The 13102-nt window shown below is 40.2% G+C and overlaps 1 protein-coding gene across 6 annotated transcripts in view; it reads left to right on the top strand.

Moving 5' to 3' along the window:
- The window catches only part of LOC136855906 (inositol-tetrakisphosphate 1-kinase-like), a 146590-nt gene that overhangs the window by 33090 nt on the left and 100398 nt on the right, over positions 1 to 13102 (top strand). For all 6 annotated transcript variants that reach the window (XM_067133386.1, XM_067133365.1, XM_067133376.1 and 3 more), the window contains one exon: positions 971 to 1112. In XM_067133386.1, the coding sequence (XP_066989487.1) occupies positions 971 to 1112 (142 nt within the window). The remainder of the gene's footprint in view (positions 1 to 970; positions 1113 to 13102) is intronic.

Here is a 13102-nt window from a genome sequence, read left to right as displayed (position 1 = left end):
ACTTAAGCTGTCAGAAATTACCCAGTCATTGGAGTTGTCTATCTTCATACTGTACAGTGCCTTTATTACTTGTAATAAAAATATAATTTGACTAACATATCCGTACTCAGCCTGTCGGTTGAATTAGAATAAATTTCCACCATTTCAGCAAGGGCAAAACCAGTCAGTAGAAAGAAACTAAGGAGAGCATAAAATGCATTTCTGTTTTATTAAACAGTTTAAGTATACACGAAAGGGTTTTTGATATTGAACCATATGTATTGTAATTTTTTAACAGTATGTTAAATAAAACTGATGTATCACTGCATTCAGTTATATAAAAAAACTTAAATACAGTTGATACAGCAGTTTCATTTAACATAGTTGCACTAAGAGGCTGCCAAGTAATGATAATGATAATTCCCCACTCAGTAGGGTCAAGACTGAAGTGGTAGGAGAATAATGATGATGATGATGATAATTCAGTAGTGGTGAGAACTGAAATGATTGGGAATATAGGATGATTTTATGTTGTTTTTAATGTTTGGAACATGACATTTTTATAAGGAGTGAAAAAACACTAGGAAACTGCATCCAGGCCATGATGTAAGCAGTATCCCTCAAAGTGGGCTTGGATAGTTGAAAGATGTCGAATGGCAATAATTTTTAATTAGCCGTGTCTAAAAATCTTTTATGAGTTGAATGTAATTTACTTTTGCGTTGGGTGTAATTTACTTTTGCACCGAAAATTGTGTACTATAGAGAAATTGTGGGCAACAATTAAGTGTACCAGTTGTATCCTAGCATCATTGATATTCATTAATCGTAAGAATAGTGTGTACTAGTGTAATTTGTGCCTAATTATTGATGTATAGCAGTGTGAGAGCTGTAGTGTCTAATAATTATGTTCATTGAAAATTTGAAGGGTACCAAAATTCTAAAATGTTTTTCCTTTTAATGTTCAGCCATGATTTGATGTACTGTATTCTAGGCTGTATCTGCCGTTAAAATGTTAGAAAACTACACTGCAAATCATCCTGAGGTATATATTATTGATCCACTTCCGGGTGTACGGAAACTTCTCTTACGACAGGAGACTTATGAGCTTCTACAACACATCTTAAAAGATGAGAGTGAGTATTGTGAGCTGTTTTTTCTCTTTGTAATTCATTGTTTTATACAGGCAGTCCCCGGTTAACGGCGGGCTCTGTTAACAGCGATTCGGTTTTATGGAGCTTGTCTAGCGATGAAAATTGGCAATTTTCGGCGCCGAAAATCGCCGATTTCCACTTATCGGCGCCGATAATTTGGTATTGGCGACTATACATACCTAACAGAGGCGCCGATAACCGAAAATCGGTGCTTTTCGGCGCCAATAACCCTGGAAAATCGCAGAAAAAGTGCTGAAATAGCTGATTTTTGGTTAGCGGCAATTTTCAGTCATCATCACACCCTCAGAAACGGAACCCCACTGATAACGGGGGACTACCTGTATAAGTAACTTAACCAAGTACAGGCAGTCCCTGGTTTACGACGGGTCCAACTTACGACGTTCTGAGGTTACGAAACTTTTCAAATATATTCATTAGAAATTATTTCCAGTTTATGACGCATGTTCCGGGGTTATGATGTTTTGTATGCTGATCCAACGGAAGAAATATGGCTCCAAAACGGCAGAATAATCCAAATTTGGAGGTTTTTTGATGAAAAACTCAATAAAATTGTAGTTTACATAATTTTCAATACGCCCAAAGCATTAAAAGTAAGGTTTTCTTAGGATTTTTGATGTTTTTGACGATTTTTTTGTTTACAACGATTTTTGGTTCACGACGCGGCGTAAAAACGGAACCTCCGTCTTAAACTGGGGACTACAGTACCTGTAATTACATAGCTAAGTATTCTACCTTGTGCCAGAACTTTTTGAATTTCGCAGTACACTTTTTTAATTATTTTACCTAGATGACAACCCCGTGCTCTACAGGGAACACGGGAACAACAAGGCAGCCGGTCGACAATTCATTTCTGCCACCATAGTATCAACACCATGGCCATTTGCAGTAGCTTTGATTGGATTTGTAGTCGTTATTTCAGACTTTCAGTGAAGTACACTGTTTTATTTTGGTTAGCGCAGACTTTAGTTAGTCTTTCGGGTAGAATTGGGATCAGCTTTTCTCATCATTATGTCAGATTCTAGCAGTTCGAGTGTTCACTATTGCAGCAGCATAGGCTGTAAGGCTAGGTTACTTAAAGCATGCTTTGATTCTCATTCAGTCTGCACGAGTTGTAGGGGGCAAGTTTGCAGTGTAGATAAAACCTGTATTGAATGTGCTGTGGGGAATAGTAACCAATGGAAAGATTTTTAACCCTCATTCAGGCAAGTTAGAGAAAGATAACAAGAGAACGGCGGCTTTACAGCAGAGAAACACTCTCTTAGCTTAGAGGCTACACGTAGGCCTAGCTTAGAGGTTAGCCATGTTATCCCCCTTCATCTCCTATTGCTACTTTTTCCCCTAATACTGGCCTTCCTGCTGCACATCCTTCTACTCCCTTGCCTGGCTCCCTTGCTTCTGATCCTAATACCATTGCCAGTCTCAAAGCTAGAATTTATAAGAAAATTAATTTAGTTGTTGGGACTGTGACTAAATTGGGAAATTCTGTTCAATATATTTTACAAAAACTGTCTTCAGTGAAAGTGCAAAGTGATAGTGCAGTGCAAGTGGGGGAGGCAGCTTCTTGTCCCGTCGGCTCTCCTAGACCGAGGTCACTGTCCTGCTCCCCTACACCAGGGAGAAGACATACCAAAGTCCAAGGAAGGCTGAGGGGGTTTGCCCACGGGTAGTCGCCCCCTCAACCACACCTGTTGCACTGTCCCAGGTGTCGGTAGTATTCCGACTCATTCAGAATAAGTAGAGCATTTAAAATTATAATTGTTATCGTATAGCCTAAACAGTTTGAAACGTAATAACCTAATCGTAGCCTAAGTCTTATACTACGACACCCAGGTTACTTCACTCATATGCTATTCCAAACTGCACTTAAAACAATGCATTGCATTGTGCATATTAATCTAAGACATGAACGATATAAACTTACTGTTAGTTAAAATGGCGCATTCAATATTCCTAGCTTGAATTACAGTAGAATCAGATTGGCATGAGCACAACCTCTACTTTGTAACCCTCATCCAAAGCACACCTCAAGAAATTTCCCTTACATTTGGATATGCATATCTCCTAAAGGAATTTCCCTAAATGAACGTTAAGATGAAAAGGAATACTTAAGTAGATTTGAAGGCACCGGCAACTATGGCTGCATTCCCTTTTCTTGAGTCCCTACTAATTTGAACTACACTGCACCAAGGCTGTGACAAGACTGACTCTCACAACCGTCGCCGACCAACATCAAATGTTCGATTAACTACCGGACAAACAACTGATGCCGGTAGTTAAGCACTGTTACACGTATGCAGTACTTACAATTAAATACACAAAACAGCCAAAACAAGCGTTTTCATTACTAAATACAAAAACAACAAAACATAATATCCTTACTTTATGTAAATTTAAAAAGAATACATAAAACCATACCACAACTTGCGGAAAAGTACAATGTCTCTTGCTGAAGTTTCGACAGGTAGACAGCCATTGGAAAGGCTTACCCAGGAGTGTGCATGGCTTGTCTTCAAGCTCTTCTGACAACAGCTGTGAGGACAGGAAGCGTAGTTCATGTTACCTGCACTCTTTCTGTCCTCTCAAGGGCTCTGCGGTAAACCTCACTCCAAGTCCGGATCCGACAGGAAGCCGAGTGGCTGTTAAGAAATATAAACATTCTCTTCACACTCCCATGCGTTTCATGCAGTTATGTAACGGACCCTCACGTGTCCACTTTTGTCCATCAGCGCCTCTTCTGTCCGCTCTGGTAGATCCGGAGTCTGTCTCCCCTGTCCGCTCGTCTTCTGTCCACAAGCGTCCACAACTGTCTGTGTGGGACTGCCTGGAGGATGGCTCACATGTCCGCCCAACTTTGGTCCATGAGGGTCCACACCTGTCCATGTTGGTCCATCCAGAGAATGTCTCACCTGTCCACTCAACGTTTGTCCACAAGCGCTCACACTTGGCTCCAAAGATCCCAACTTCCAGACGTTCCAAGTTGCTTTCTGAGCGCCTGGTGCCAGCTACTGAGCGCCTGAAGCCAGCTCCTAAATGCCTAGCAACTGCTCCCGGACGCCCATTGGTGTCGTCATCGCAGAGACTGCTTCCCTCTTCACCTTCTCCAGTCAGACCTTTACCTTCATCTGCGGACCCTGATGAACCTGGTCTGGCTCGATTAAATGTCATTTGGTGCAAATTATGGACCTTTTGAAAGCTCCTACCATTCTTAAGCCTGTCCAGAATGACATCCTGTCTCTGGTCACTTCAGATGAAGAGATTGAACAAGAACCTGCGGCTCCTTCGGCTTTTACTGCCTTTTTGAGGTATTTGATGGTGAACTTGCCCTCCTTCTTCGTCCCAGCTGCCCCATCTTCACCAGCCTCAACTTTCTTAATGAGGAATCAGTTAGATGGTTATACTCGTCTTCCCAAGTTGGTTCTTTTTCTTCCCCTAGGAAGGCTTTTAAAGAAATGGAGGACTGGCTGTCTGCCAAGAGAGACCAGGGGAAAGCTTCCTTTGCTTTTCCTCCTAGATTAATCTGCAGGAGGCACCAGTATTATGCAACTGGGGAAGCTCCTTTGTTGGGAGTCTCTGCCTCCTCCCAAGGGAACTTCTCTGGTTTGATAGACTTGTCTCGTCACTTGGCTTTTGCTTCAGCCAGGATTATGTTCTCATCCGCAGAACTTGACCACTTAATCAAGGACATCTTCAAAGTTTTTGAAGTCCTCAGTTTCCTTGATTGGTTAGGGGGTGCATTGGCCAAGAAGATTGAGGATCATCAGGACCTAGACAGGGATTCTGCTTCAGACTGGCTGGGGGTTTTGTCTTGTGCAGACAAAGCCGCAAGAGATGGCCTGAGTGAACTTTCCACCCTTGTTACCTCTCGGGTACTTAAGAAATGAGAGCTGTGGTATACTCCATTACTTCCAGTGGAGTCACTTTTGCAAAGGTCAGCTTTGATGTTCTCTCCGCTGGACAAAAATCACCTCTTCCCCCAAGATAAGGTGAAGATCTCCACAGATCTTCAGGAAAAGACGACTCGGAACTTGCTTACTCAATTGTCTGGATGCCTCAAGGAATCGTCTCTCTCTCTCTCTCTCTCTCTCTCTCTCTCTCTTCAAGAAAAACCCTTTTCTCCTTGCAGCAACATCCCTTTTGTGGAAGAAGGACCAGATTGTCTTTCAGGTCCCACCCATCAGCCTTTTTGTGTCCAGGAACCGTAGGAAGACCTCTGCCAAACCAGCCCAGAAGAAGTGAACCATTAGTCCTCCATGTACCAATAGGAACCAGACTTGTGGGATTTTGGGAGAAGTGGCTTATAAGAGGAGCAGAACCTTGGATTGTCAAGGTTCTGAAGGCAGGCTACATCATTCCTTTCCTGGAGAACCCACCAATGGTCACCTCTCCCATAGAATTGTCAGCCTACTCAGCAGGCTCCAAGAGACATTCGGCCCTACTGGAGGAAGTCTCCTTCATTCAGAAAAAAGCCATAGAGGAAGTTCGAGACACTGACACAGAGGGATTTTACAAGCGTCTCTTCGTGGCTCCCAAAACATCAGGGGTTGGGAGACGAAGTCCTCGATTTGAGTGCGCTCAATCATTTTGTCTTGAAGACAGAATTCAAGCCGGAGACAAGTCAGTTGGTCCTTGCTTCCATTCAACAGGGTGACTGGATGGTAACACTAGATATGCAGGATGCATATTTTTATATCCTGATTTATCCAGTGTCCAGAAACTTAGGTTTGCCTTTCAAGGTAAAGTTACCAGTTTCAGGTCCTTTTGATGGCCCATCAGGTGTTCTCTCGAGTTCTTGCTCTTCTTTTGAAATAGCTCTATTTAGTAAGGATCAACTTGAGCCTATACCTAAACGACTGGCTGCTTCGATCCCCATCAAAGGAAAAGTGCATGGAGGACATGCACAAGACTGTTCTTCTGACCCAGGAGCTGGGCCTTCTTTCAAACCTTCAGAATCCTAGTTGACATCTTCACAAGAAATCCTTTATCTTGGAATGATACTGAACTCTCAAGTTTTTCGGGCTTTTCCATCACATGAGGATTTCCAACTGCCTTCAAACAGTCCAAAAATTCTTCGCTCTTTCTTCTTGCACAGCTCAGCAATGGATGAGCCTATTGGGGACCCTGGCCTCCATAGAAACCTTTGTCAAATTAGGCAGGTTACATATGAGGGTTCTCCAATTTTGCCTGAAGGCCAGCTGGAGCAGGGAAAACCAGCTGGACTGTCATGTCTTCCCGATCACCCTGGAAATAAAATCAGACCTACAGTGGTGGCTGTCGGAATGGAAATCGGGAAATCCCTTCATCTGCTGAACCCAGACCTGAACTTTTATTCTGATGCATCGGACATAGGCTGGGGAGCCTTGTTAGAGAATCAAGAAGGCTTCGGGACATGGACTCCAGATCTATGGGGCTTACACATCAATGTAAGAGAACTGAAGGCAGTGCATCTAGGCCTTCAGAGTTTTGCCTCCCTAGTCCACAACAAGACTGTAGTGGTTCATGTGGACAACACCACTGCCTTAGCATACGTTCGGAAGCAACCACTCCTCTCTATGTCAAGCAGCAAGAGATTTAATGCTGTGGGTAGACCGAAATCGAGTGACTATGGTCACTCAGTTCATCCAAGGAAGACTAAATGTGATGGCGGATGAGTTAGCCGTCAAAAGCAAGTCCTTCCCACAGAATGGACCCTAGACCCCCTAGTTTGCCTAGACCTGTGGAAGTTATGGGGCAAACCAATGATAGACTTCGCCACCTCCAGGAACCACCGTCTTCCTCTGTATTGCTTGCCAGCCCTATACCCCCTTGCATGGGTCATGGACGCCGTGCTGCAAGATTGGTCAGACTTAGACCTGTACGCATTTCCTCCCTTCTGCATGCTCAGGGAGGTCTTTAACAAATTCCAGATGCACAGCAATACGACCATGACCCTCATAGCTCCCTCTTGAGAGAGTGGTTTTCGGACCTTCTTCGTCAGCTGGTAGACTTCCCAAGAATGCTTTCTCAAAAACTCTCTTCTCAGACAACCCCACTTCAGAAGACACCACCTAGGGTTGTCCACTCTCGCTCTGACAGTATTCAGACTATCCATAAGCTGGTCAGAGCAAAGGGTTTTTCAAGAGGAACTGCAGAAACAATTGCTCAGTGCAGAAGAAGATCTAGCCTCATCTATCAGGCTAAGTGGTCAGTCTTTTGACAGTGGTGCCATTGTTGCAACATCTCATCTACAACCACTGTAACTCAGATTGCAGACTTTCTCCTCTTTGTAAGGAATAGAAAGAACCTGTCTTCTTCGAGCATTAAAGGCTATAGAGCTATGCTTAGCTCAGTCTTTAAATATACTGTAGAGGGTTGGGTCTCTCTTCAAACCCTGATATCAAGACCTGTTGAAGTCTTTCGAGACGACGAAATCTGAAAAGGATGATTCTTCGGTATCCTGGAATTTGGATGTGGTCCTTAAATGGCTGTCGGGCCCATCATTTTAACACCTCAGGACTTCTTCCCTTAGGAATTTGACTCAGAAGACTTCCTCTTAGCATGGCTTCCTCTTAGCATGGCAAAACGCATCAGCGAACTTCAAGAAAGTGGGCTTCTCTCAAGGGGACGCAGTTTGTTCTTTCACCCTAGGTATTTTAGCAACGAATGATTAAGAACTTATCGGATAGCCTAGGACAAGAGGAAGAAGAGAGGGTTCTATGTCCAGTCAGGGCACTGAAACACTACCTACATAGGACAGAAAAGATTAGGGGTACTTCTAATAACCTCTGGTGTTTGGTTAAGAACCTGTCTTGCCCTCTGTCAAAGAATTCCTTGTCGTTCTTTGTGAGAGATTTGGTTGAAGAAGCACACTCCCAGATTCAGGAGGAATTTTTACTGAACATTAAAGTAGAGCACATGACATCAGAGTGGTGTCCACATCATTGGCGTTCAGACATAACATGTCCCTCTCTGCTATTATCTAATCCACAAGTCAATTTCTGCTTCTCATTGTTTGAAAGACATAGAAACCTTGTTTAATGATTGCAGTACCCTGGGGCCTTTATTGGTGGCTGGCATGGTACTGTATTAGGTGAAGAATCATAAGAAGCACTCTTTCTCTTGCTATCTTTTCGTCTTGAAGTAGGGTTTTTGAGTTTTTGGGAAACCTGGGGTATGAAGTACCTGGAGTATCCACCAGTCTTAGTGGATAGGATATGGTTTTTATCGTAATGCGCCATGGGCAAGGGCACCTTTGTAAACTCTGCTAGCCGTCATACATTTTCCTTGCTGCAAAGTTTCCTCCTAAGTAGAGGCGACCCAGGGCTACACTGCCATGCCACTACAGGTCAAGATGAGCACCAACCAGAGGCAGTACTTGCCTGCAGTAGCTCTCTTACCAGGTAGGGAAACAACAAGCATTACATTCAGTGCTGGCAGATTTTTTTATTTCAAAGTCATTATCATGCTTTAATGTTTTGGAGTAGGTTATGTCCATATGTCCCACCTCTGTTCAATGTAGGATTCAGCTATGTAATTACTTGGTAAGTTACTTATATAAAAATGACATTTTTATATTAAAATAAAGTTTTATATACTTACCAAGTAATTACTATATTAGAGCCTTCCCTCTTCCCCTTTCATGAACATGAGGGCATAAATGATTTGTTGACTGGCTGCCGTGTTGTTCCCATATTCCCCATAGAGAGCTGGGCTGTCACCTAGGCAAACAATTGAAAAAGTGCTACCGCAAAATTCAAAAAGTTGCCGCAGGAAGTAGAATACTTAGCTATGTAATTACAGGCAGTCCCTGGTTATCAGTGGCCTTGGTCATCAGCGATCCGGTTTTACAGCCCTGGTCTAGCGATGACGATAACTGGATTTTCGGCAGCGATATGAGCCAATCTCCTGCTATTGGCGCCGATCCCCACTTAACAGCGGCACCAATCCCCGGTTATCGGCGATTTTCGGTTATTGTCACGCTGTCGGGAACAGAACCCATGCCGATAACTGAGGACTGCCTGTGCATGGTAAGTATATATAAAACTTTATTTTATCATAAAAATGTCATTTTAACATGTACTCTTCAGACCATGCAATGTTGGTTATGGGCAATACTGTAAAAGTTTTTATGAAGGGCCTTTGTCAGTTATGGCTATGAAAGGATTCTTGAAGATTCTTCATCCTTTCCTTTTAATTTCTTTTCTTTTAATATTTGGTACTGTCCAAAAAGTGTAAATTGTCTTATGAAGATCAGTGAATACTTGAGAATGTATCTTTATAATAGATTAAATTCATCATTAATGTCATCTTTTCAGTTTATGGAGTTCTTTTATTTTAGTGAGTTATAGGGAGAGAAATAGTGATTATGCTGTATTGCACTGGCCGTACTTGTGATGGGATATCTTTCAAAATCTTACATAATGAGGTGATTTCTTGGTAGCTTATTGGCTCATATGTTGTAGATTTGTCACTAATGAGCACTTTTTCCTTCATTGCACCTGTGCATAATTTTAGTTCTTTTTTTGCTAATCTTCTTGTTTTATCAATGTAATTTAGGAGTCAAAATTGTTTGGATAGAAAACTCATGTCCCATTTAGCTTACTATCCCATAAGACCCTAGAAATTACTTTCAAGTGGTTTTATTTTCAAGTAGTTTGAGAACTTGTCTAAGAGGCTGTAGATATGAGATCCACAGACTAGCATATGTATCTTGTTAACTTACGTAGAAGCTCTAAAGGAGAACACAAGTTTGAGAGTTTTTTTAGTAAGCATGTCTAAAATTGTTACTTTATCAAGGTTTTGCAATTTGGTACATACTTTGTCAGTGTTTTGCAGTTCGTTTTTAAGAGTATCGGTTGAATAAGAATGGTTAACTGATTAACATCATCATTATGGCAGTGGTAGAGAGACAATCTTAAGTGATTTTTAGTAATATAGTTATTGCCTCTAACAGACATAGTTGTAGGAAAGCAGGGGAGAAAAGTGGGGGGGACAGGAGAGGGGCTGTCACTATAATAAAAGCTCTCATTTTGATAAAAACTGAAAAAATGAAAGAAGTAAAGTATAAAGAGAGTTCAGTGGCATGAAAAGGTGCCAAATATTCTATTAAGAATTATTTTCACACCAGATGTTATGAAAAAGTGATGCTAATTATCAAAGCTAATTGGATGTACAGTATCCTTGATAATTACGCAATGGTTTGTCTACCTGACAACTCTTAACTTTATGTTGATGAATATGGGAAAAAATTCACCACAACACTTTAAAATCACATTTGGTAGCTCAAAAAGCATTATAAAATGTAAGAATTTGTAGTAGAAGGTGAAATATCGTACTAATGTATCTTAACCCCTTCCCTCTCACATTTTTTATCCCAACTTCGTCTTTATGAAGCATATTTTTTTATTGTTTATTTCTAAAGTATATGCTAAAGTGATAAATCACCTCGAATATTTCTTAAAAAAAAAAATTTTTTTTGTCAGGATAGTCTTCAACTATTACATAACTTCTCAAGGCCGAGTTTTCTCGGAAATTATAAAAAAACAAGGAAAATAACAAATAAAGAATATATTTATTGCATTTTCTTCTATATTTTTATTCTTTCATAATTCTTCAATATAACAACAAAATAATTACATATGATAAATGTAAAACTTTATAACATAACTGATCTTCAAAAGAAAATAAAAGGAGCAAATTTTTATTACAAAAAAAAAAAATTCTTGCATTTATGAAAAAATGCAATATGAAAAAGTAAAGCCTGGTGACTAACATAGAAGAAAAAAATATGATGACAAAAATATAATACTTTCAATAGAAAATGTAAAAGGTTTCATTATCACAAGAAGAAAAAGATTCTTGCCTTTATGAAAAAGTAATAGAAAAGGACAAATTGAAATGAAAGGTTTTACCTTCATCATAATGAATAATACTTTTCTTTCCGTATTACCTATTTCAGCTTTATATTTTGAAAATAAATGTATTTACTCCTGTACAGAACATAAAATAAAATAAATTCTTTCATCTTCTCCTAAAAGTTATCCTTCGTGTGATATATCCTAAAGCAAGGAGTTATACACAGTGCTACATCACACACTAAACAGCAGTATCTGCTTTCCTTCCTTAGCCTTTTTCCGCTTGCATCTCGCTTTCTGCTACAAACTGTACATTGTCTTGTGGGGTTACTTTTCTTTTCTGTAGGTGGCACGACATTTGGGAAGTGCCTTTCTGTAAGACGAAGAGGGTGAGGTACACTACTTGGTCATCCTACTTTTGATGACATCATAGGTGTATGGTACTTTTTTATTGTCTCGTCAATCACTTGAAGACGGTACTTTAGAGCTGTTGCTTCTCCTCCTGATTTGAGATACAAAAGATAGGAATTCCACAATGCGAAGTCGACAGTATGAAAGAATATTTTCTTGTAATACCTCTTCCTCCTTTTTCTTGTAAGAGGATAATCCTGGAGACGTTGATCTACTTTGTCAACCCCTCCCATTGTGTTATTGTAGTCCATAACTAGTTTAGGCTTCTTCACCAATTTTCCTCTTTTTTCTGTTTCTACCATTTCTGTGTTATGGACTGTGGAAAGTAATACAACATCTTTCTTATCCTTCCATTTTATTGCTGTTACTTTTCTTCTTTTGTAAGCCACCTTTCTGCAGTTTTTCTTGTTTCAATCCAGAGGGCATTTCCTTTCTACTAACACGGACAGTGCCATATACATCTGTTTCATTTTCTGTCAGTAAATCTGCTAATTGGGGAGAGTTATAATAATTATCCATTGTAAGGCAATAGCCTTTTTTCAGTAATGGCTTCATCAGCGTCATAATTTTTGAAGACACGGGAAGGTCTTCATAATCATTATCAAACATTGTTCCTTGACCTGTATAAATGACAAAATTCCAAACATATCCTGATTCTGATTCACACAACATGAAATATTTTATCCCAAATCTAGCTCTTTTAGTGGCAAATATTGTACCAAACCAAGACGTCCTTTATAAAGTAAAAGACTTTCGTCTATAGCTACATTTGTGCAGGCTTGTACATACTTTTGAATTTGCTAACAATGCTATTATAAAACTTCCAGATTTTGTTGAGCTTTGGGCAAGGATGAGTGGCAGGGTCAAAATCCTCATTATTTGACAAATGCAAATACTGTTTTATTTTGCAAAATCTGCGATGTGGCATAATTTTAGCAAAAATTGGTTTATGTAACAAAGGCATCTTAGACCAATATTGGCTTTCTTCAGGTTTCTTTACAATCCCCTGTAGCATAATAACACTAAGGAAAATCTCATTTCTTCCCGATATGTTGGGTGCCATTTCTTTTTCTCTGTTTCTGATTTTCCACTCGACTTTTGTTCAGCATTCCTGTTCGTCTCTGTGACAATAATGTCAAAAATATTGTCATCAAGAAATGACTCAAAATACTGAATATATGTATTTTCTTCATCATCTTCAGTATTATATACATGATGAATTATATTATCACCAATAAAGGGAAATGCAGGCTGTGGGGGAGAGGGTGGTTTATCATCCGAAATTGTTATTCTTTGCCAGCCTTGGTTATCAGGAACATTATCGTCATCATCATCTGAAGTATCACTGTCGCTCTCACTAATGATAGTTATATCAATAATAATAAAAGAAAATCCACGAAAAACAATGGAAATCCTGCCTGATGAAAGGACGCGTCTCCAATGGCCAACTGGCGCCAAGGTAGCTACAATTTTCTAAAAAAAAAAGGCACTTATATGCATAGAAAATGGCTGTCTATAGTGGGAGACTAATATAAACAACAGCCGAGTTTACTGGGAGTTGCTAGGAAAGAGATAACAGAATTTCGAGTATACTCGGGCTTACTGAAATATGACGGTTATCTTAAACCCGAGAATACACAGGGTTGAGCGGGAAGAGGTTAAACAACTATTGGTTTGCTTCCTATCTCACATTTAGGAAATTGGAGGGCA

This window comes from Macrobrachium rosenbergii, chromosome 3 (assembly GCF_040412425.1).
Source record: "Macrobrachium rosenbergii isolate ZJJX-2024 chromosome 3, ASM4041242v1, whole genome shotgun sequence".
In the NCBI taxonomy this organism is placed as follows: domain Eukaryota; kingdom Metazoa; phylum Arthropoda; class Malacostraca; order Decapoda; family Palaemonidae; genus Macrobrachium; species Macrobrachium rosenbergii.
This window is presented reverse-complemented; position numbering and strand designations above follow the sequence as displayed.